The sequence below is a fragment of the Egretta garzetta genome, unplaced genomic scaffold (assembly GCF_000687185.1).
Source record: "Egretta garzetta isolate BGI_Z169 unplaced genomic scaffold, ASM68718v1 scaffold291, whole genome shotgun sequence".
Taxonomy (NCBI): domain Eukaryota; kingdom Metazoa; phylum Chordata; class Aves; order Pelecaniformes; family Ardeidae; genus Egretta; species Egretta garzetta.
The window spans coordinates 1,545,507-1,568,329 of NW_009258783.1; the positions used below are offsets into that span (position 1 = coordinate 1,545,507).

Consider the following 22,823-nt stretch of genomic DNA (forward strand, 5'->3'; position numbering starts at 1 on the left):
CCGCCGCTCGCCGGGTGTGCGCTCGCCCGAAGGCAGAGCTTGCCCTCTCTGCGGGGAACTTCCAAGCAGAAAACTGCCTGGGGAAGGAGTGTGACCCCCGCGTTGTAATACAAATACATACAGGTATCTTAAAATACAGATAGTTACAAATACCTTAAGGGTGGAAGTCACGAGGACGGAGCCAGACTCTTTGCAGTGGTGCCCAGCGCCAGGGCAAGGGGCAATGGGCACAAACTGAAGCAGAAGAGGTTTCAGTTGGATATGAGGAAAAACTTCTTTACTCTGAGGGTGACAGAGCGTGGAGTCTCCTTCTCTGGAGATATTCAAAGCCCACCTGGACGCTGTCCTGTGCAACCTGCTGTGGGTGACCCTGCTTGAGCAGGGGGCTTGGACTGGATGAGCTCCCAAGGTCCCTTCCAACCCCACCATTCTGTGTGATTCTGTGATTCTGTGAACACCTCAGGAGGCTCTGGCGGGAGCTAAGCCCGTTGTGCAGAAGCAGGAGGGAATCCCGTTTGTTGGCTCCTGGACACCCGAGTCCCATTGCTAAGTAGCCTCCTTGTTAAGCAAGGAAAGGGTTAATACGTTTTTACGTTACATTTTAAAAATTGCTTTTAAATGGCCTTCTTGCTGAGAGCGTTGTGGGAGATGTGAGGGTTATGTTCTGCTGTAGAACCCGTTAGAGAAGAGGACCCGTTTGAACGGGCCGACTGTGTGAACCTAATAGTTGGAACAGAGTGCCGGCGGTGGAAGGGCGAACGTCAGAGAAATAACTTTGTGACATGGACTCAGGAATTGCATCGTTTCGGGAGACCTGAATATTGTCAGTGCTGCGCCTGTATCAGGATTAAAATGCATTATAGTGCATTTCATGCATTTTATGCATTCAAAATGCATCGTAAACTGGTTCATATAACTAATTCGTGGCAGGTTCTGCTTGCAGAATGTTTTATTGGTTTACAGTTATCGACCTGGTCTGTGGCGTGCGCTCACCGATTTAATGCTGTGTGCGTGACCTTTCAGCTGGTCAGGTTTTGCTTATGTCGATAATTTTTTGATCTTGAAGTAAAATGCCCCCAACAGCGTGTTCCTGGTGTCTTGTTGAAAAACTTGTTCGCATATTTGAATTTTTAGTATGGTTGGCTCAGTGTGTGCACGTGCTGTTGGCTAGTGGCTCCCGCAGACACAGACTTATTTTCTGAAGTCGTAGGACCTGAATTATTGTCAAGACCCTGTCCTCCTGTCATTCCAGCAAGGAACAGGGAAGCACAAGTGGTGTGATTTGAGTCGGCTGAGGAAATAAGACTTTGCACGCTGGGACTATGCCATTCTCGAGCTGGATGTACCTGTTGTAAAGAGATTTGCAGCAAAATGAAGTAGCTTTGCATATGTTTACAGGTGCCTAACTATAAGGGGAGCTGTGGGGGAAACCTAGAGAGTACTTGCTTGAAAATGGGATGGGTGAGCAGATTTAGCAGTTTGACAGTGGGAGCTGTTGTGGGGTGATAAGGTGAAAACAACTGCTTAGAAAAAACTGTCTTTCCAGCCAGAACCTTGATCATTATCAATGGACAGAATACTCCCGTGTTGGTGCTGTAAATGCATTAAATGTGAGCATGTGTGTGATACTGCTCTGCTTTCTTTTTGGTTTTAGTTGACCATGCTCTTGCTCGTTTAATAACTGCATACGCTGAACATGGCCACAAAGCTGCCAAAATAAACCCCCTGTTCGCTGGCCAGTCTGTTATGAACATGGTACCTGAAATCCAAGAGTTGGCTGAAGTTCTTCAAGGGCCTCTCATTACTACAGGTAAGTCTGTGCAGCCTTATCACAGCAAACTGTCTTCGCGGGTGATTTATTAAGAGGCTCTGCCCGCTGCAGAAGTGCCAAATATTGAGTGGCGGTTCAATCAGTAATGAACTGTTGGACGGAAAATTGTTAACTTCAGCCTACTTACATGTTTGGTGCAGAAATCATCGTGTAATGAGTGGCTACCTTCTAGCATCTTTGGAAACCATGAAAACTTTTACTTGTTCCGAGTTTACTTGTTCTCACTTACACTGAGATTATACATTAATTTCTTGTGTCGCTGTAAAGTTCTATGATTTAGCGTAATACTTAACACTGTGGTGAAGCTGCCAGAGCACTGGGGCAGAAGTCAAGACTTGTCTTTTCTTGGATCCCTTAGACTTTCGCTGTGGCCTTGAACAAAGGAGGGCTTTCTCTGTGCTTTATTTTCTCCATCTGCAAAGCAGGTGCTTATTTACTTGTGATGCAGCTGGGATTGGAGCTCATCTCTCTGAGCCACAGGATGCCGAGTGCTATACCGAGTCACAAAAACAGTGACTTTTGTTTCATTCCTGGTAAACTCAGAAAGGCATTTTGAACACCTGACAAATAAGCATGAGACCCTCGTATTAATAACACCAAAGTGTGCTCATAAATTAATTTCTTGACTTTTGTTTTTAAATGGAGGAAAGAAAGACAAGACATTAATTTGTATGCTCAAAATGTTAATGTAATTGCAAGACAACAATTTAGTTCTTAGTGCTCCCTCCTCTTGTCCCCCAGAGTGGCTAATAACATTTATTTCCCACCAGGGCTTCTGAACATGGGAAAAGAAGAGGCTTCCCTGGAGGATGTGTTGGCTTACCTTGACCATATATACTGCGGGCATATTTCCATAGAAACAAGCCAGCTTTCAACTTTGGAGGAAAGAGAATGGTTTGCTAAAAGGTTTGAAGAGCTAAAACAAGAAGCGTTTACACCTGAAGAGAAAAAGCACTTGTGCAAACTGATGTTGGAGTCCCAGGTACCTTGTTCACTACTATTGGATTATAGTAGAGTCATGGAGTCTGTCGGGAACCCTTCACTGCTTCAGGCATTATTCATGCAGAAAAAGAACAATCGCTATCCTGCAAGGCTTTGACAGTGTGCAAGAGGAAGAAGTACAAGGGTTTGCCTGAAAAAGTGCGGTACAGAAATGCTGGAATCTCACTGGAGGTTGTTGCTGAATTTACTTAGCAGCCATTATTGAAACAAATAGCGATACCTTTTGGTTTGCATTGATTACTTTGGAAATTCTTTCTAGGAAAAGATTTCCAGCCAGTTCCAAACTCAGAAGCCTTTTAGAACTGATTAGAACATTTATTGAGTATAATATATGTTCTTGTAACATATATTTTTTAACATCTGGAGACACAAATAATGACCCTACAAACCCATGAGTAATCGCTCTTCAAAAGTGAGATTCTCTTAGGCTAAAGATCTGACAGCTTGTATTAAATGTTACTGATGGGAATGCAAGGTTGGGCAGAGCTCTATGAAATTTTGTGCTTTGGTGTAGCTGTTCTGTGTTTTCACCCTCATGCTGATCTGTTTTATTCGCTTTGGAGTATGATGTCTCTCAAGTTTTTGGGAGAAAAAAACAGAGTTGGACTGAGGTGTTAGCCATATAGCACTGGTAAATTTGCTGCTTTTCAGCAAAGGAACCTTTGTTCAATTGCATTCTGTAAGGAAGCGAAGAATTTACATACTTGCAAAATGTATAGAGAAAATTTATTCCAATACTTCTCTGCTGTGAAAAATTGTCTTTTTTGTCCCCTTTTCTCCCTGTGTTATCCAGAAGGATGGAAAGGTGGAAGAGCAGGATCTATGAAGTTGTCCCTGTTTCCAGTTTTCCAAGTGGAAGGAGTGTTAAATGTAATATTTACCCATGACTAAACAGAAGTATATGGCACATTTCATATTTTTCTTGCCTCTTTGGCAGTTAAAGGAATTTGACAGTGACACAGGAGGGTGAAATCAGGGCCCTGGTAAATTCCCTGTTGACTTCAGTATGACCAGAACTGTACTTTGAGTGTAGAATTTGTCAGGAAAAAGCTGCTTCTATGTGTGATTAGCTTTGTATACGTTATGCCTTGAAACTAAATGTAGCTTAACTAGAAGGTGTTGGGCATTTGGCTCAGATCTTTGGCTGTGGCTCAGTCTTCCCTTCTCAGTTACAGCCTTCGTTTATTTTCAGTCTTCAGTTGCAAAACACTACAGACACTTCCAGCGCTTCCAAAACGTTGTCGCTTGTGAGAGGTGTCTAGGAGTAGATGAATGGAGTGGAGTGGGAGGAGTGAGAGGAAAATGAAGTAAATATAGATGGATTTATTTTCCTGCTCTCAAGCATTCTTCTACCTATGTACTAAGGACTGGGTCTAATATTAATCAAAATGAAACGCTGTGCTTCTCTAGCACTTTGCATCTCAGGATAGTTAAGGTTTATACTGTAAAAGAACACCGTTCCTTAATTTTCACCTAAAATAGGTAAACTGTCAAGGAATTTATAAATTGCCCTGGTGTTACGTTTCTTCATGCCTGTTGTGGTTTAACCCGGCTGGCAGCTGAACACCACACAGCTGCTCGCTCACTCCCCCCCTCCCCAAGGGGATGGGGGAGAGAATCAGAAAAAAGTAAAGCCTGTGGGCTGAGATAAAGACAGTTTAATAAAACAGCAGACGAAAAGAATAATAATCATAATCATAATAATGATAAGAGAATGTACATAATTTACAAAACAAGTGATGCACAATGCAATTGCTCACCACCATATGGTCTGGAGTAGCCCTTTGGCCAGTTGGGGTCAGCTGTCCTGGCTATGCCCCCTCCCAGTTTCTTGTGCCCCTGGCAGAGCATGGGAAGCTGAAAAAAGTCCTTGACCAGCGTAAGCACTGCTTAGCAGCAACTACAACATCAGTGTGTTATCAACATTCTTCTCATACTAAATCCAAAACAAAGAGCTGTGTCAGCTACTAGGAAGAAAATTAACACTATCCCAGGACACTAAACCAGGACAATGCCTCTCCTTCCAGCTTAGATAGAGACAGTTTGGTCCTCAATCCAATGTTTTTCAGCTTAAGATGAGATAAGAGCTGATTTCTTGTCGTCGTCATAGCTTCCAGTCTCAGACTGTGTGGGTGGAGAATATGCTGAGTGTTTCAAGGGGTGGGCTTAGGTCTGTATGCCTTAGAGGTACAAACATAAATTATATTTCAATTTTATAAACAGAAGACTGCTGCTTAAAATAGCCTAATACTGACACTCTCCTGTTTTTAATAGGAATTTGATCACTTCTTAGCCACAAAGTTTGCCACAGTGAAGCGGTATGGTGGTGAAGGAGCAGAGAGCATGATGGGTTTCTTCCATGAGTTGTTCAAGATGTGTGCGTACAGTGGTGTGACGGATATCATTCTTGGAATGCCTCATCGCGGAAGGCTTAATCTTCTCACGGGTTTACTTCAGCTTCCACCTGAGGTGAGAGACTTAGAGTCTCATTGACAGTTGCTCTGTACCTAGTTTATTTGCAATGAAATACAAACCTAGAAGTTTGATGTGTTGCGAATGCTGAAGCAATAGAAGTTACCTGTGTGAAGAGTGTATTCCCCTTCTGCCAGCACCTCAGCCAGATCTTCGCAGGAGGCTGTTAAAGAGATTGCTAATGAAGGGGTTTATGTGCTGTTATCTGAAGCATCCTTGCAATTTCAGGAGTAGGAGAGCGTACAGTTCTGTAAATGTATTTCTTTCAGTGTTAATGAATTGTAAAGGGAATTTAACCAAATTTGTTTCCATGCAGCTCATGTTCCGTAAGATGCGTGGTTTGAGTGAGTTTCCGGAGAACTCAGCGGCCATTGGGGACGTTCTCTCCCACCTGACATCTTCTGTAGATCTCGACTTCGGTTCACACAGGCCTGTGCATGTCACCCTGCTGCCTAACCCCTCACACTTAGAAGCAATCAATCCAGTGGCCGTGGGCAAGACGCGAGGAAGGCAACAGACGCTGCTTGATGGAGATTACTCCCCAGAGAGCTCCGCACAGCCTGGAGACAAAGTCATTTGCCTGCAGGTATTTTACTCACAATTCGTAACTGACCTCTGTAAGACTTCCTAGACTAGCATGTGAACAGAAGTGGTGTATATAGAAATATCAGACAAAACTGAAGTAAGGTAGAGTATTGAGAACTGGGATCCTCTTTATGGAGAAAGAGGAGGGAAAGGAAGATGTCCAGGTGACATATGTGATGATACTGGCATTTAAACAATTCCACTTCCAAGATGTTTGAAGAACTGATTCTGATACCTTCTGTTATTTTAATAATACTCTGCACTGAGAGCCATGTGTGCCTTTCCTCACACACTACTTTTGCATTTAAATCACCACTGTTAGCTTTCTTTTAAATGAAATGAGTTTATTCATATCAGCAAGGGTGCAGAATATACAGGAAGATTTAGAATTCTGTCATTTTATCATGGTACTGTTGAAGAAAGTCTGCTGGAATTGGTTTTTACTCCTTGAACTGTCTTTTAGAGCTGCGGAGGCAGTCCTAAATAGTCCCTTGATAAATTTTATTTTCTTGCATTGTATTCAACTTGGAAATACAAGTGAATCAATCTCTTAAACATTTTTAATGCTGGGAGTAAAAAGGAGTTGGGGCAGAACTGTTCTTCTGTGGAGTATAATAAACATGGAGGAAGTTGCAGGTAGAAGTGATGACCTATTTCAGTTAAATAAATGTTTTGCTTCCTTCTGAAAGTGTATAGGTACTGAGAAAAAGCAGGAATACTGAGGAAACTGGAGGCAAGTTGGGGTTTTACTGTTCTTATTTTTTGTTTAAAAAAAAGGCTTTGAGGCATGCAAGTGCAAGATGAAACGTTTGTTGCCTAATGCGTCTTCTCCTCATCTTTCAGTGCAGTTATATCAGTTAGTTTGATAAGACATTATTGCTTCTTAGATTCTGTCTCATAATATTAGATCTTCACAGTGTAGTAATGAAACTACTATGACTCTAAACAAAGATTCTTCAGGCTAAGTGGATCCTCCCTATGCAAGAAAAAAAAAAAACTTTTCTTTTTTTGAAGGGGTAAGTGGTAGGGAGGGTTGCATAGTAAAGAATAACAACATTTAACTCCAAGCTAGCCACCTCCGTGTTAGTAAACTGACTCAAAGTATTCCAAAAGAATACACATTCATGTAATGTGAACACCAGCAGTCGTGATTGTCTCTTTAAGAGGTCCAAGACTTAGATTAAAAAAAAAAAAGGGGAAATTTTTACAGTTGTCACTGTTAACTGCTTTCATTCAATCGAGAAGGAAGAGATGAAAGCAGACACTTCCTCTTTCAGAATCTTGGTTTGGAAGTTTGTCCTTGGGCTTTCTCTTTTCATAGTGCTTTCTCTCCAGAAATGTAAGTGTAGAAACTTTGAATTGAGGTTTACTCTGGCATTTCTTCTATTTTTCCACTAGCCTGAGTACCAGAGCTTGAGGGTAAAAAGAGTAAAGATCAGCTGAGGTGCCAGTGTCAGTGGTGAGCCTAGTTGTCCAAGGTTTAAAGATCATCTTTTCTGGAACTTCAGTGTGCCCGGAATGTACAAAGACTATAAAGCTCTTCCTTGGGTAACTACCATGGACACTTCTGCAATGTTTAATTGTCCATCTATGCTGAAGAGTGGCTTATTTTTCATCTTCTCACATATCTTAACTCCACTTCCTGGTCACGAAGCAACTACTGATGTCTATGATTTGAACTGAAATCTGAGAATAAGGTCTTTCTGAAACAAATTTCACATTTGATATTCCACTGTCCAGGTCACTGTTTGATAATTGAACGTAATGGTGACCTTCCTTTTATGTTTTTTGCTAACGCTGCCCAGAAAAAACATGTGCTAGCAAAAACTGTTTCCAGCTTTCTGCTAGAATGAGTGAAATCCTACCTGCCCCACAGGAATTGAATCCTCTGGGCTTGAGATGCATATGAAGAGTCTTGTGTAGTTGGATAGTCACCCTGGCTGTAGGCTGTAATGTTCTGGGATGTACTTCTGTACTTCTGGGAAGGCCATAAAGTTCTTTTGAGATGTTCTAGTGTCTTCACTCAAATGGTATCACCAAGATACATAGCCTTCTTAGGCAGCAGAAGGAACCAGAAGGAAAAAGTGAAACCCCAGCACTTTTAAAAAATTCTCTATATTGGAACTGTATAAAACCCAGTGCTGTCATTTCACTGGTTGATTACACCTCTACTCTCTTCCAGGTGTACTTGCACCTTCAAAAATCTCTTAAGGCTTGAAACCGTTATCCCATAACTAGAAAGTAGAATTGTCATCTGGTTTTAATAAGAAACTGCATCAAACTGCCTAGTGACGTTGATCTGCAAAGGATCGAATCTGCATTCTGAGGAAGCTGTGATCAGATTGATCAATGGAGAGCTTTATCTAGTTTCAAAACATTTAAATGTTTTAATGTTTAAATACTCATTCTAGTATCTCTAGCCTTTTTGGAAACCTGAGCTGAATGCCACAATAGTCTCCCTTGCCCTTCCAAATTTTTTTATTTGCAAAATTTATTTGCAGTTTTGAAATGTAACTAAGAAATTTGGGTTTATTTCCTTCTGAAAGCTTTTATTTCCTTCTATATGCTTCTGTTCAGTTCCTTTTCCACTTTTTTTTCTGTCATGTCTCTTCTTGTCTCTATTTGGTAAGGTGGCAGTAGGCTTAAATCCCAGTTCACCAGCATTTAACTTTCATCAAAGCGTGCAGCAGATGCTGTGCTGGCTGGCTTCCTTTTGTCCAGTGGTCAGTGACTTGCTACTGACTGCTGCAGCTTTGCTGTAGCCATGATGCTTCCAGTCACCCATACACTGGTGGGTCAACTTTAAGAGATTATAGGTCTGTTTCAGGCAGTCATGCACAGGTGTTGGCTGCTATGACCTTGTGCTAGTGATAAGACTACATAAACTCTCAAATCGTGAAAACAGTAGTCTGAAAGGGGTTCAGAAGTGGATCCGGCTGAAACTGTATCTGTTCTACCTACTCAGTTTAAAAGGTCTTGCTTAATGAGTTCTGGGTTTGATTTTGCCGTTCCTCTGGTGTTTCCTAATCAGACTTTTCCATCTTCTTCCCTAATGCAGGTTCATGGTGATGCTGCTTTCTCTGGGCAAGGCATTGTTCCTGAAACGCTGACCCTCTCTAATCTACCACATTTCAGAGTTGGTGGGAGCATCCATCTGATTGTTAATAACCAGCTGGGCTACACCACTCCTCCAGAGCGAGGAAGATCATCTCTGTACTGTAGTGATATTGGTATGTATAGTTCAATCAGAAGGAAGATTGCCTGTTGTGTCAGAAAGGATTTTTACCCCCAGTGTGAATATATTCTATTCTATGGCCTTTTTATAGCAAGTGCCTATCAGCTCTAGGGAGTTAGATTAATATATCTCCATTTTCATGATAGAGTAGAAGTTAAAATTATTATTGATTATTACCTCCTACTAGCAAAAATTCAGATGCTAAAAATATGCCCTCCCCCGTCTGCTTTATGGCAAAGACTAAATATCAAGGGAAAATCTTGTCACTTTTTACAGGATGTTATAAAATATTTGCAAGATTACTGTGAAGTCTGTAACTCATTTCATTTCTGCCATTTCATTGACAGCTTTTAAAAATGTATTGTCATGGAGCGTATAATAGATGTATTTTAAGTATATCTTGTTAAATTTAACAAAAATAATTCCAGTGTATTTTCTGAGCAAGATTTATAAGTCAGATACTCCTTCATTTTTCTGTTTTGTTTGTTGTCAGGTGAACTTGTTGTGCTTTTAATTGAAAGATGAGTCTCGTGCTATTTCTAAGCTTAAACCTGAAGTCTTGTTTTGGACTGGTATTTCTTAGTGATAAACAGATATATTATGATCAGCAAAACCAGAGACATAGTAGGTAGTTCTCTTGTGTCCATCTCCTCGAATTAAAAATATACTAACATATATTTTCAAGACTTAACATCAAGTGTTTGCGTTTGTCTTATGATTTCATCAAACCGAACAGGTAGATTCATTAAATCTGATAAGGTAGATAGCATATATTATTATTACTTTTTCCCTTGGCTGGTCTTGTGTTGTGTGTTTTTGTGGTTTTTGTTTCTTTTTCCTGCATCTTTAGTTTTCCTTCTTCGCTGTTCAGTGAGGAGGAAGGGGGTGTTACCCATCTGAGCTTCAGGATTTTGTTACAGAGGGAAACTTGTCACAGGTCAGGAATGGCTGAAGTGTCTTAATTTCCCAGAATTTGGGCAGGTAAAGGACAGGAGGAGCACTCTGTTGCTGGGAAGATTTGCAGCCAAATTGTCACACAGGAGAGGGTGTTAAATTGTTTGAATTTTGCAGTGTTCTCTTTACTGAAGAGACCTTTCTGCCTGGAGGAGCAATGGCTAGAATTATTACTAACAAGGGAGAAGATTGTTTCTGGCCTGTGTGAATTCCCAGTAGTGATAGCTTAGGATAAGAAGGAAACAAAACTCAGGTTGTGTTTGAAAGAGAAGCGATCAAATAGTTCTCTCTCATTCCCTGGAGACTTCCATCCGGATTAAGAAGACACGGGAACTGCGTATGGAAAGTCCTCTGGGAATTTAGTGCTGGTAAAGAAATTGTGCTCAAACTGTGACAAATATAACAGGTTGGACTAATTGCACTCTCTTGGGGAAAACTTCTACTCCCTACCCCCGCTCTCATCGCAAAGAGCATCTTTTATAGCTTTGTTGTTGTTAAATACACTTCACATGAGTTATCTGTAGTTTTCAGCAAGGCAGTTGTGCATCTGCTTTCTTTGGCAGGGGTTCAGTGTGATTACTGTTGTTATGTTTTGAATCCCTGGGCAGGTAAAATTGTTGGATGTGCAGTTATCCATGTGAATGGGGATGATCCTGAAGAAGTTGTCCGTGCCACACGACTGGCTGTTGAGTACCAGCGCCAGTTCCGCAGGGATGTAATAGTGGACTTGCTGTGCTACAGGCAGTGGGGCCACAATGAACTTGATGAGCCATTCTTCACCAACCCCAGCATGTACAAAATCATCAGGTAAGGGTAACACACCTGATGGGGGAACCCAAAATGTACTTGTGTCTACGCCAACTCAGTGTTGCCTGCTACCGTAGTAAAAATCTCTGCATAATGGCGATCCTTCGCCATGCCGACAAGTCTTTATGTAAGTGTAGCTACACTGACTGCAGCCTTTGACTAAGGTGTGAGTCTGATAGTGATGTGTTAATGAAGGTAACCTCTAGTGTTGGTTCTTGAGTACGCGGCTTGATGCCTCTTGGAGAGCAATCTTGCACTTAGCCCTTGGATTTCAAATTCACGATGGCTAGTAATCAGAAGACAAAGGTGTCTCCTGCGTGCCAGAGGGAAGTGTACATAATGTGGGAGAATGGGCAGGAAGCCAGTATGACATATGTCTTTGGCTGGTCCTGCTGGTTCCAACGGGGACTCATCTTTATGAACATTTAAATGTATTGGGATTCCATCCTTATCCCTAAGGAAAAATACACATAAAAATTTACTGGCCAATGAATTCTGGTATTTCAGGTGAACATTTATGGGATGGGTGGCTTGATTCTCAGCTAATACTGAAATCCTACTGTCAATTTGTCTGAAGAAAGTATGCATGATAGCACAGAGTTAGTCTAACTGGGAGGTTTTTGTGACTTGCTTTTACCTGTAACTGCCAACTATAGGCACTTTATTTTTTAATAAAGGACTGCAAAGCACATGTGCAAGAGAATTGTTATCTTTCTGGAAATGCCAGGAAAGAAAATCATGCAAATGAGTATAATGCAGCAGGACATAATTTATTTTAGTTTTCCGTGGTACCTGACAGCAATAAGGTGGTAGTTCCTTGTTGTGCAGTGACACTGTTTTCAGGCTTAATGTCTATGGGGTTTGATTCTCTCCCTGACAGATCCCGTAAGAGTATCCCAGACACATACGTAGAACATCTAATAGCTGCTGGGCTCATGACTGAGGCTGAAGTATCTGAGATAAAGACGACGTACTATTCTAAACTGAGTGATCATCTTGCCAACATGACTTTGTATAGTCCACCTCCGACCAACCTGCAGGCTCACTGGAAAGGCTTCGTCGAGCCTTCTGCTAAAATCACCACTTGGGACACAGGTATGCCTGTACCACTTCTGCAGTTTATTGGAGTCAAGTCTGTAGAGGTGCCTGAAGAACTCCAGATGCATCGCCATCTTCTGAAGACCTACGTGGAGGTCAGTAGAGCATAAAGATGCTTCTAGTCCCGTTGCTCAAAGATGTGACCCGTTACAGGGAAACTCTAAACACAGAAAGGCTGCCAGTTGGAGAATAACATAGTATTCTCTAGGAAAAGCAGCTCGTGCTCTTTTTTGAGGCTGGGATTATGCCATTTTTCCTCCAGTTTTGATGAAAGGCATGTCCTCTCCTCCAAATCTAACTATATTTAATTTTGTTATTTCAACAATATTTCGTTGCAATGAAGAAAAAAGCTTATAGCAAATACGTTGTTATTACAGATAATAACTATTATGATAAATGACTATCTTTTTCATACTTTATGAGTACTTTGTGAGAGAATGAATCAGGAACTTGGTAATAGTGTACACAGTTTCTAAAGCCAGTAGTGAGTGTTTATGCTTTATATATATAAACATAAGCGTACACATGTGGCCAAGTTTGACAGCCAGTTTGTGATAGCTCATAAGTTTGCGTGCAATAATTGGACTGGTTTGGGTTTGTGAACGTTTCCCTTTGATGAATGATGACCGTGCGCTGGTGCCTAGTTGGCAGCCATAGAGAGGCCATGAGTTGAATATTTCAGAAGACTGATGTTCTTGCCCTCCCAGCCCAAGGCAAGGCCACCACAGCTGGGTATGATCATTTGTCTGCAGTTCTGCGGGCTAGAACAGGGGAGAATTCTGGAGACTGAAATACTTACACGTGGTGTCTTTCATCACTGCTAACCCAACAGATCAAAAGTCTGTCAAGAGCATGCTCTGTGCTGTGCTGAGATTTTTAATATTTTCAGACTAAGATCCAATTGTCAATCCACAGTTTGTTGACTGGTGAGTATGTGGGTCATCCATGGTAGTGTGGTCTGCAGGGCAGCCTTCTTCAGGATATGCTGAAGTAAGACTGTCTATTCCAAACCAACCTAAGCTGGCTGCAGGAGTACAGCATTTCTTTCTATAGTGTTTTATTTTTTCCCTAGCTTCCAATATTGATCTGTGCCACCAAAAGAGCAACTTTTCCTTGTTGTTTGCTTGTTTAGTCAAGAGTTCAAAAAATGGAGGAAGGAAAAAAGCTGGACTGGGCAACAGCTGAAACTTTAGCGTTTGGTTCCCTGCTGAGCCAAGGTAAGAGGCAACTAAACAGCAGACAATAAAATACTTTTGCTTTGATGACAGTAAAGTGTAACATTGCACTTCTTAGGTGTTTCTAAGTCCAGAGATTGATAGGATGTATGAGTTGGACAATTTGCATTGACATGGTACTAAGAGAAGGCAAATATGAGTCCCTTATGTCACTAATATTTGTAGGTTGAGCACTGCAAAAAATCATTGCTCCTTCCTACCACCCAAAAAAGCTGGTGCTTAGTGCTAAGCACATGAGCGATGCAGCTGACATCAGTGGCGCCTCCCATATGCTTACCTTTTAGAGTGTTTCATGCTACGTTTCTTTTCCCTCCTCTCCAGCCTGTATTCATATCTCCATTTACATATGATACAGAATGCACATATTTTGCAGTTTGCTTCAGTAACTTGAACCATTTACCACAAAATAGTTCTTGGCTGCAGAGAGGAGAAAAGAGAAATGTCTGAGCATCTCTGTGCTTGTGAGTTGGAGCTGCTGCTGGTTAAGAATTCCATGTCAGATTTGATGTTGTTGATGAGGGGAAATCCAAGAAGAGACTTAACAAGAGAAGTAATATTTTAGGCATGGGGAGTTTTTGTCCTGCATGTTTTCTTCTTAACATGATTTGCTAATCCAGTGTTTTGCTTATTGCTTGGCAAGGGTTTAATATCAGACTAAGTGGACAAGATGTTGGCAGAGGAACCTTTAGCCAACGACATGCGATGTTGGTTTGCCAAGAGACAGATGATACCTACATTCCTCTGAATCATATGTCACCAGACCAGAAGGGTTTTCTAGAGGTAGGTTCTGTGGTCCACAAGACAACCTTCTTCAAGCTGTGCTGAAACAGAATGCATATTTTAAAACTGTTGAGGCATACGTAGGTAGCCTGTATATTCTGGTAAACCCCAGATACTGAGACATAAAAACTGTCAGGGCACCCCCATTCTTTGTCGTTACCCTCTTTACAAATTTAACAAGGGGTTTTGCTTTTCCTTCAGAGATCAGCTATTATTGTTTAGCCCTCAGTGTCTTCATTCAGAAACAAAAAGGTGACCATCAGCTGTCTGTAGGAGTCCACGTCCTCAGTGTGCCTAGCACTGATGTGCCTGGTTCCAAAGGTTCTTAACCCTGGGTTGTTTTCTTCCTTACCCACCCCTCCCAACAATTTCCTTTTGTTAGGTGAGTAACAGTCCCTTGTCTGAAGAAGCTGTGCTTGGTTTTGAGTATGGAATGAGCATTGAGAGCCCTAAGTTACTGCCAATTTGGGAAGCTCAATTTGGAGACTTCTTTAATGGAGCCCAGATAATATTTGACACTTTCATCTCTGGAGGTGAGTGTACAAGGGGCTAATATATTTAAAAGTGAACGTAGTAAGTATATTATTAGAAAATCCTTCCTCTTAAGGTAAAAGGGCAACATGGTGAGAAAAGAATTCTGTTTTCTCAAGAAGTCTTGTGAGCTTGCCGGTGTGGTACTGACTTCTCTGCAAATTTTCTCTGAAGAGAATCCATGTAAAATGAAAAACACCTCATCCCCTTGGCAGAAGACAGTCATTCCAAAAGGACAGTTCATTATATTAATGGCCTTTCTTTTCCCCCACTATTTATTTTACTGTGTGTATATATAAGTGATAGCTTTTTAGGCTGTACCTTTCCTTCATGAGGCATCTGAAAAATTGCTGAAGCAATACAGAAGGAAAACTGTGATTATTTAAAACAAACAAAAAACCCCACAACAATGCCTTACAACCAACCTCTAAGTTTGACTCTAGCATGTTTTCTGAGTGCTCAGATATTGCAAAAAGACCTCTCTGAGCTGGAACATGCTGAGAAAATGCTAAGAGAGATTTCTAGAGTGGAATTCCTTGTATGTGAGCATCCAGAGTTTTGGCATCTAGCCTCACTTAGGCCTCTGCACTCCCTCTGTAATATGGATGGAAATTCGGAGGCCCTCTTATCCCACCCATCCTCAACATGTATTTGAGGCTGGGATGAATTGCCTTCTGGATTGGACCGTAATCCCTTAAATAGCGCAGGAGGTTTGATGGAGCCCAGGGGAGCTGGCCTGTCCCTGGCACTGCTGTTAGCTAGGACTGGCTCACAGGGTGCTGCCTGGGTCACACCTGCGGAGGACCAAATGACAAGGTATGTGGAAAATAGCAGTGAGTTACCTTTGAGGACCCCTGTTAGTCAGGAGGACAATTCCATTAAGAGGATTCTTGCATACTGTGGTGATGTTTTGGACTAAGTTTTAAAATCTTCAGCGTGTCACATGCTCCACACGGAGGCTTAAGTCTTCTGGAAGCCCAAAGTTACATGCTAATTTCAGAAACTTCAGATCATCATATGTGTGCTGTTCCACCGTTGTGAATCTCATGGCAAAATGCCAGCAATGTGTTTCAGGCTTGTATTTAACGATGTGGAAATTAGCTGTTCTTTTTCTTCCTAAGTACTTTGTGCAAAGTAGTACGTGTTTTGCAGCTTTATGTTCTGTGGGAATCATTCTTCCCTTCTTCCTCATTGTATTTGTCTAGGTGAGGCCAAGTGGCTTCTGCAGAGTGGGATAGTAATTCTTCTTCCCCATGGCTATGATGGTGCAGGCCCTGAGCACTCGTCCTGCCGGATGGAACGGTTCTTACAGGTACCCCACCACCCCTCTCAGATTCACATATCCCCCATCACAGCACTGGCAATCAATGCTCTGGGAGCCTTGCTGCAAAATGCCCTGTTCCTGGTGTCCCTGCTAGTGACATCAGAAGCTGGAGACTTACCAGGATCGCACCATCATGATGAGATAGGAATGGGCTGGGCTGAAAGTGGAGGTAGAAATGGGACTGTGATGAGAAGGTGCAGGTCTGGAAGTGGTGAGGAAGCAGTTTTGGTTTAAATGCTGCCACAACAGCTCTGGTTCCAAGACTCTGAACCTTGCAATAAATGCTCGCTGTTCCTCTTATGTCTCTGTCACCTTCCCAGGTGGATGTGTGGTAACATGAAATTTTGTGAGATTTGCATAGTGGCCCTGTGCCCTCTGCATACAGCCCTAGTGCGACATGCTTCAGTACTGCCTGCTGTCTTTTTTTTTGGTTGCTGCTCCTCAGCAATGTCACTGTACCACAGCGTGAGTCCAGTAGCAAGACAGAATTGCTGAATTGCAAACAGCAGACCTCTAATGAGCACTTCTTACAGAAAACATTTGGGGAGTTGGCATCGGAAACAGGCAGCCGCCCTCTCATGCAAACCACTCACAGTTCCAGCCGCTATGCACAGAGCATACAAACAGAACACTGGGCACTAATAATTATCAGTTTGTAAATCTGTGGCACATTTTGGGAAAAAAAAAAAAAAAATTAAAATTCACTGTTGTGCCCTTGTGACTGTAGGAAGTAAATGCAAACCTTTTCCTCTGAGTAATGGCTTAAGGGGGGGTGGGGGTTGCAGCACGTTTAGAGGGATGCTGCCACTCTGATGAAGAAGTCATGACCTCTCCACTGTTAGAAAAACTGTCCTGCCCTGGTCACAGTGTGCTAGAAGGAGGCAGTTCTGATGTAATCTTTGCCAGTTAAAAGCTAAAGCCATTTCTTCTCTGAAGTTGTTCTTCCCTTGCGGTCAGTGTCTGAATTGGGATATTTGCTCTTCTATTACCAGTCAGCATGCCTGATGTGCCTGGATTGTCTCTTGCATATTTGGTTCACTGCTTGCTTCTTAACATGGTATTGCCTGCGTTCCCCTTACATAGATGTGTGACAGCTCAGAAGAGGGAGTTGATGGGGACCAGGTCAACATGTCAGTTGTGCATCCCACCACCCCAGCACAGTATTTCCATCTACTACGGCGGCAAATGGTCCGAAACTTCAGGAAACCTCTCATTGTTGCTTCTCCCAAAGTGCTACTCAGGCTCCCTGTAAGCTGAAAACTTTGTTTTCTTTTTCTTTTTTCCCCCCCTCCTCCTCTTCCTCTGTGTTCTCTTCCCCTTTCTCTTTGTTCTTTCTCTGTGTTCTCCGATCTCTGTTTTGGGCTCAAATTGATGGGGGTTTGCTTGTTTGGGGCTGGATGGGTTGAGGATTAAAGCTGGGTGGAGGTGAGCTTAGAAATAGGGTTGATTCTAGGTCTGGCGGTGTTCTTGGGAATCTTATCATCCCACCTTTCGTGGGTGGGAGCGGGAATAGAAGGGAGAGGGAAGATGGCATCTTTTGTACTTACCAAACCCCTGTCTCAGTATCCTCTCCTCAACTCTGGCCTGAAGGAAAAAGCAGCAAGGTCTGGTAACTTCCAACTCTCCCCCATGTAGGCTGCTGTGTCAAGTTTTGAAGAAATGGCCCCAAGGACAACATTCAAGCCTGTCATTGGTGACTCCTCAGTAGATCCTAAAAGGTAACTCTACTTTTTTGGAGGAAAAGCTCAGAAAGGATGTCTTGTCCCTTTCTCCTACCGAACAGCTCATGGTTGAGGTGATATGAAAGAGGTGGCTTTGGAGGGAAAATGTTGTTTTATGGTGGGTGACTTAGTTTTACTTGTTTCTCTTCTTTTCTTCTGCTTACTTGTTGGTAGTTGTCATATCTGTCTGCGTAACTGTAAAGTGGCTTTCAGCTCTTGTCCCCACGGGGAGGCTGTGGCCATGCGTACGAACCTGACGGGCGCTATTCTGCGCCATGCCCATTAGCTAATAGTCAGTGGGAGCACCTGTTATGCGAAGAGATGCAGAATTTTTGTTCTGGTGTTGGAACGCCTAAGCTGATGAAGTGAAGTTAAGGCAATAATAAAACATGTGTGTATGTCTGCCTCCCTTTGGATGTGATGGAGAATCCTGTTCTCAGTGGGAAATTCTGGCCTTCATGTTTTTCCCTCCTAAGGTTCTTACCTGGTCCTTGTCCCAGTAGCAGCAGAGTCTGACAGCATCCCTGATGTTTGTATCCTCGCCTACAATCAAAAGGCTGGGAGTATCTTAGCATCTTGCAGTTTTTTAAGTGGGATGGAGAGGCACAAAGGGTGAGGTTTACCTCCTTGCCTTTGTCCACGTTAGGCAGCCAACACCTCTCCAATTGCTGGAGGGTATTGCCTGTCTCTTGTCAGGCAGTTCCTCTGGCATGGGAGAGAATTGTCCTCTGGAGGTACATCTCTCATTCTCTGGTTTATTCTCTGCGGAGAGCACGTAGATGACTAGCTTTGACTAGGGTGTTTATTTTTCAGATAGTTAAAGCTAAGAGAGATGAATCCCATTGTAAGGTAACTTTCCCAGGATTACTGAAGAAACAGGACCTCTGGGCTCTGGCATACTGTGCCCAAAGGTTACTTTGCCAACTGTTGGAGGGGAGTCGGAGGGAAGGGAAGGCAAAGAAGAGAAAAGATGGTCTAGGGTAGCAATTTAGCTTCATAAAGTTGTATTTAAGGTTTGGTTGGTTGTTTTTGTTGAAAGTGTGAAACAGCTCTGTGCAGAGTTTCTCTAAAACACTGAACTTGAAGACATTCCTATTTTTCTTTAGTGTCACCCAAGTGGTGCTCTGTTCTGGTAAGCATTACTACGCTTTGGTGAAGCAAAGAGAGACACTAGGAGACAAACAGCACAACACAGCAATTCTGAGACTTGAAGAACTGTGTCCCTTCCCTCTGGAAGCTCTACAGCAAGAGTTGAGCAAATACAGCCGTGCGAAAGGTCAGCCAGATTTTTACCTTTGTGTTTCTAGACTCTTTGAAGTACTGAACTAAACCTGTTGCCTGTCTTTAAGGATGAAGAGTTGTAGTGGCTTTTTCCTCTTTGTTATCCTCCGCATACATCTAGTGTTTCTGCAGTGGAATAGTACAAATGTTTACCACTCGCCCTAAAAGAACTTGTCTCTCTGCTATTGTTAGCTTCCATAAAGCACTCCTAAGAATCAGAGTGAACCATTCGGGGTACTTTTTGCATTGGTCTTTGCAGTCCAATCCTGTAGGTAGTTTTTGAAGACAACAGTGGAAAAGCAGAATATACCCATAATGTACAGTAATGGTGGACATACTTGTGGTTTGACTTCAGCAAGCCGTGACCCGCAAGAGAATTTCACAGATAGTGCCGAGACAAGAAAAGGCAGAGGTGCTACAAAAGAAAAAACCTGTTTTCTTGAGCTGCTGAAAAAATAAATCCGTGCATTTGTAATGTACCCTTATTCTTCCTTTAGTCTTCATCTGGAGTCAGGAAGAACCACAGAACATGGGTCCATGGTCCTTTGTGTCACCACGGTTTGAAAAGCAGCTGGGGGTTAAGGTAAGATGTCCCCATGGTGTTGTAGTCTTTAAAATGAAGTTTGAAATTTTCCAAAATTCTGTGGTGCTTACACAAAAAAATAATCCTGATGTCTAAACCAAATGTGTGTTCTAATTTAAACTACTTATGCTCTTTATAGCACTGTTTAGTGGCAATGAGCAGGACTGGAGCTTTCTTTTACTGGGTGTTTAGTCTAAGTAGATAGGATGATGAAGGATCCCAGATAGGAAACAACATGCTTGAAGTGAGTAGGAGGAGAATGCAAAGCTGCTGTTTGCTCTGGCAGATCATGCACCTTAAGGTTCTTGGAGCCATGGGCTTTGGGAGATGAAGGGTAACTTCCTGCATTACTTCCAGCTGGGACTGTCCAGTATCTGACAGTAGATCTCACCATGGCGTCAGCGGACAACAGGATGCAATCCTACACTTGTGCTTCATTAATCATTTCCTCCTGACTCTAAATTTCAGCTCCGTCTTGTGAGTAGACCTCCTTTACCAGCCCCAGCAGTTGGCATTGGAACCCTACACCACCAGCAGCAGGAAGACATTCTTACCAACACATTTATCTAAGTTTTCAACGAACGGACTGCTCCTAGTGTCAGTCATGTTTGGTGCCTCCTCCTGTGAAGAAGAACAAAAGACAGACCCTTAAGACTCTTAGTTCTCCAAAATGTGAAAAAAGAATGGAACAAGTTCTGTAATAAGCAATTTTTTCATGTAGGGGAATACCTAAAGATGAGAGGTGATGCCTGTTACTCTAGGTTCTTCTTGTAGTATTTTCTACAAAACATCTTTTTAAAGTTGGAAATCCAGTCCAGGGGGCAAATCGGTGAGGTGGCTATAAAATACCTTGTATCGTGTTGCTTATCTGCACTTGACAGTTCCCTGGGATGGTGCATGTGTGGAAACAGTGCTGTTCGGTTGAATAAATGCTTCCCTGTGCCTGGGACTGAGCCATTTCTCTAGCAGAGTGTTGTGGATTTTCTCATTTCTTCTCCTATGGGCCAGGAATGAAATCTCTTGCAGCTGTTGGTGCTCTTCTCAATGCACGAGTTGTGGGGGAACCTTGCAGGATGGCTCCCGAGGGCTTCAGGCACCGCTGTTTCTCTTGCCCAGAGAAGCAGGGCTTTCACATCAAGCTTGCAGGGTGGAAGGCATGCTGCAGGGATCGTGCCTTATTTTAGAACGGTATTTTGTAGAGGCCAAACCAATTTCTAGAGGCTAGCCTGAAGGGTGACACTGCCTCCTACCTGGGAAATTCCTCTCAGTGTCCTTCTTCCAGTTTGTTATTTGTTTGGTTGTTTTTAGCCCCAAGACTGTACTGTTAAACTGGTCCATTGGTTTAGGCTTCTGTGTTGACAAGGAATGTGTAACTTCTCACTAGTAAAGCCAAAGGCAAGCACAATTAAGAAACCATCTCTTTTCCAGTCCCAGGCTGCTGTGCTGTTTCACCCGTGGCCTGTTTTCCAGGGCTTACTTCTGCTCAGTTTCTTCCTTCAGCAGTCCTTAGTTCCCACACAAAATCTTGCTCATGCTAGAAGAAGGCTGAAGTTGTGACCAAGTAAGAGCAACACAAAAGAGTCCAAAACTGCGGCAAGCTAAACAGAAAAGTGCAATAAGGCAGGCTGCAAAGAGTTTGAGGGACAACTTGCTGAAGGGTGTAACAGTGAGGCCTCTTCCAAATACACCAGAAGCTGGAAGGGCAAGAGAGGTGGGAGAATTAGGAGATTGAAGTGGCTCGTAAAAAAAACCTGCTGTGGCAAAAAATCCCAAACATTGAAGGGGCTCATAAAAAAAACCTGCTGTGGCAAAAAATCCCAAACCTCATGGCTTTTTTTGGTTTTGTTTTTTTTTTTTGTTGGGGGAGGTCTTCATCTAGAGGCATGTTGGGAGGTTCCTGAGCAAAAACTTCTTCACAGTGTAGGTATCATAGACATCATCTTGAAAAGGATGCTCAAACAGATACAGCTACTCCAGCCCTTTGAAGAAGTTCCCAAAATGCACCTTTGCTCCAGCAACAAGACAAGGCGAGCAGGAGAGGGCAGGGACTAAAAGGAGTTGAGCTTTAGCCCTCACAAGCAAGGCATGACCATGGGTTTTGCCTTCTCACAGCTTGTTGTGGTGTAACCTGGCAGGCAGCTGAGTACCCCCAGCCTCAGTGAGATGGGGGAAAGAATTAGAAAAAAAAGTAAAATATGTGGGTTGAGATGAAGACAGTTTAATAAAACAGCAGAGGGAAAAAAAAATACAAAACAAGTGATGCACAATGGAATTGCTCACCATCTGCTGATCAATGCTCAGCCCATCCCCAAGCAGCAATCGCTGCCCTCCACCCAGCTCCCCCCAGTCTATATACTGAGCATGACATCACATGGTATGGAATAGCCCTTTGGCCAATTGGGGTCAGCTGTCCTGGCTGTGCCCCCTCCCAGCTTCTTGTGCCCCTGGCAGAGCAGGGGAAGCTGAAAAGCCCTTGACCAGCATAAGCACTACTTAGCAACAACTCAAACATCAGGGTGTTGTCAACATCATGCTTATACTAAATCCAGAACACAGCACTGTGCCAGCTACTAGGAAGAAAATTGCCTCTATCCCAGCCAAAACCAGAACACAGCATCTCCTGAGAGCTCTGAGAGGGCTTCTCCTGAATCCCATCTCCTTCTACCAAGAGCAATTCTCCTTCCCCCCACAGTATGTGGGAGCTCTGTGTCCATTTATAGGGCTGGCATCAGTGTCGGCTGGAGCTCCACAAAGGATCTGTTGGGGCTCCCTAAGGGCTCTGTTAGATCCCTTCTGCTCATGTGACTTTTTCAACTTAAGAAATGCAGAAAAAATGTCCCTTGCCTGCTTGTTCCCAGACTGTCCTCCACTCTCAACTGCAGAGACATTTCTGTAGCCAAATGCTCTGTACCCCAGCAGTCAGCACCTGGCTACTCAGAAAGAATAAATGTTAAATTCTCATATCTAAATCCTGCAATAAATTCTGATAACCCTCATTTTACAGACCATTGCCTGTTAACTCTGAAGAAGGTATGATACCCGTTTCAGTGATACCCACTCCCAGTCAGCCTCCGTTGTCAGGTTCCCTTCACCCACAGACCTGTGATTTTCCCAAATTACCTGTGAAATTACCACGTCCACTCATCAGTATGAGTGGATTGGGGTACTAGTAAAACAACACCGGGCCCAAACCACTAAATCCGTGCTTTTCTGATCGATACTACCATATCAACAACATCAGGGAATCATAGAATGTTTTGGGTTGGAAGGGACACCTAGAGGTCATCTAGTCCAACCCCCCTGCAGGGAGCAGGGACACTGCTAACCAGATCAGGTTGCTCACAGCCCCGTCCAACCTGGCCTTGAATGTTCCCAGGGATGGGG

At 42.9% G+C, this 22,823-nt stretch overlaps 1 protein-coding gene across 1 annotated transcript; it reads left to right on the top strand.

Moving 5' to 3' along the window:
* The first annotated feature begins 1,216 nt into the window (after positions 1-1,216).
* Positions 1,217-20,401, top strand: DHTKD1 (dehydrogenase E1 and transketolase domain containing 1). The gene is made up of 17 exons (XM_035889154.1): positions 1,217-1,398; positions 1,655-1,810; positions 2,602-2,813; positions 5,108-5,302; positions 5,622-5,891; positions 8,949-9,120; positions 10,688-10,886; positions 11,767-12,079; positions 13,117-13,201; positions 13,860-13,999; positions 14,382-14,532; positions 15,736-15,842; positions 16,938-17,102; positions 17,490-17,572; positions 18,682-18,851; positions 19,354-19,439; positions 19,908-20,401. Exons 1-17 carry the CDS (start codon positions 1,389-1,391, stop codon positions 20,007-20,009), a joined length of 2,616 nt encoding a protein of 871 aa, XP_035745047.1. The 5' UTR covers positions 1,217-1,388; the 3' UTR covers positions 20,010-20,401.
* Positions 20,402-22,823: the final 2,422 nt, after the last annotated feature.

Coding starts and splice junctions, on each gene's coding strand:
- DHTKD1 (XM_035889154.1), top strand. Junction 9,121..10,687: donor TCTGTACTGTAGTGATATTG/GTATGTATAGTT, acceptor ATCCCTGGGCAG/GTAAAATTGTTGGATGTGCA. Junction 15,843..16,937: donor GGATGGAACGGTTCTTACAG/GTACCCCACCAC, acceptor CCCCTTACATAG/ATGTGTGACAGCTCAGAAGA.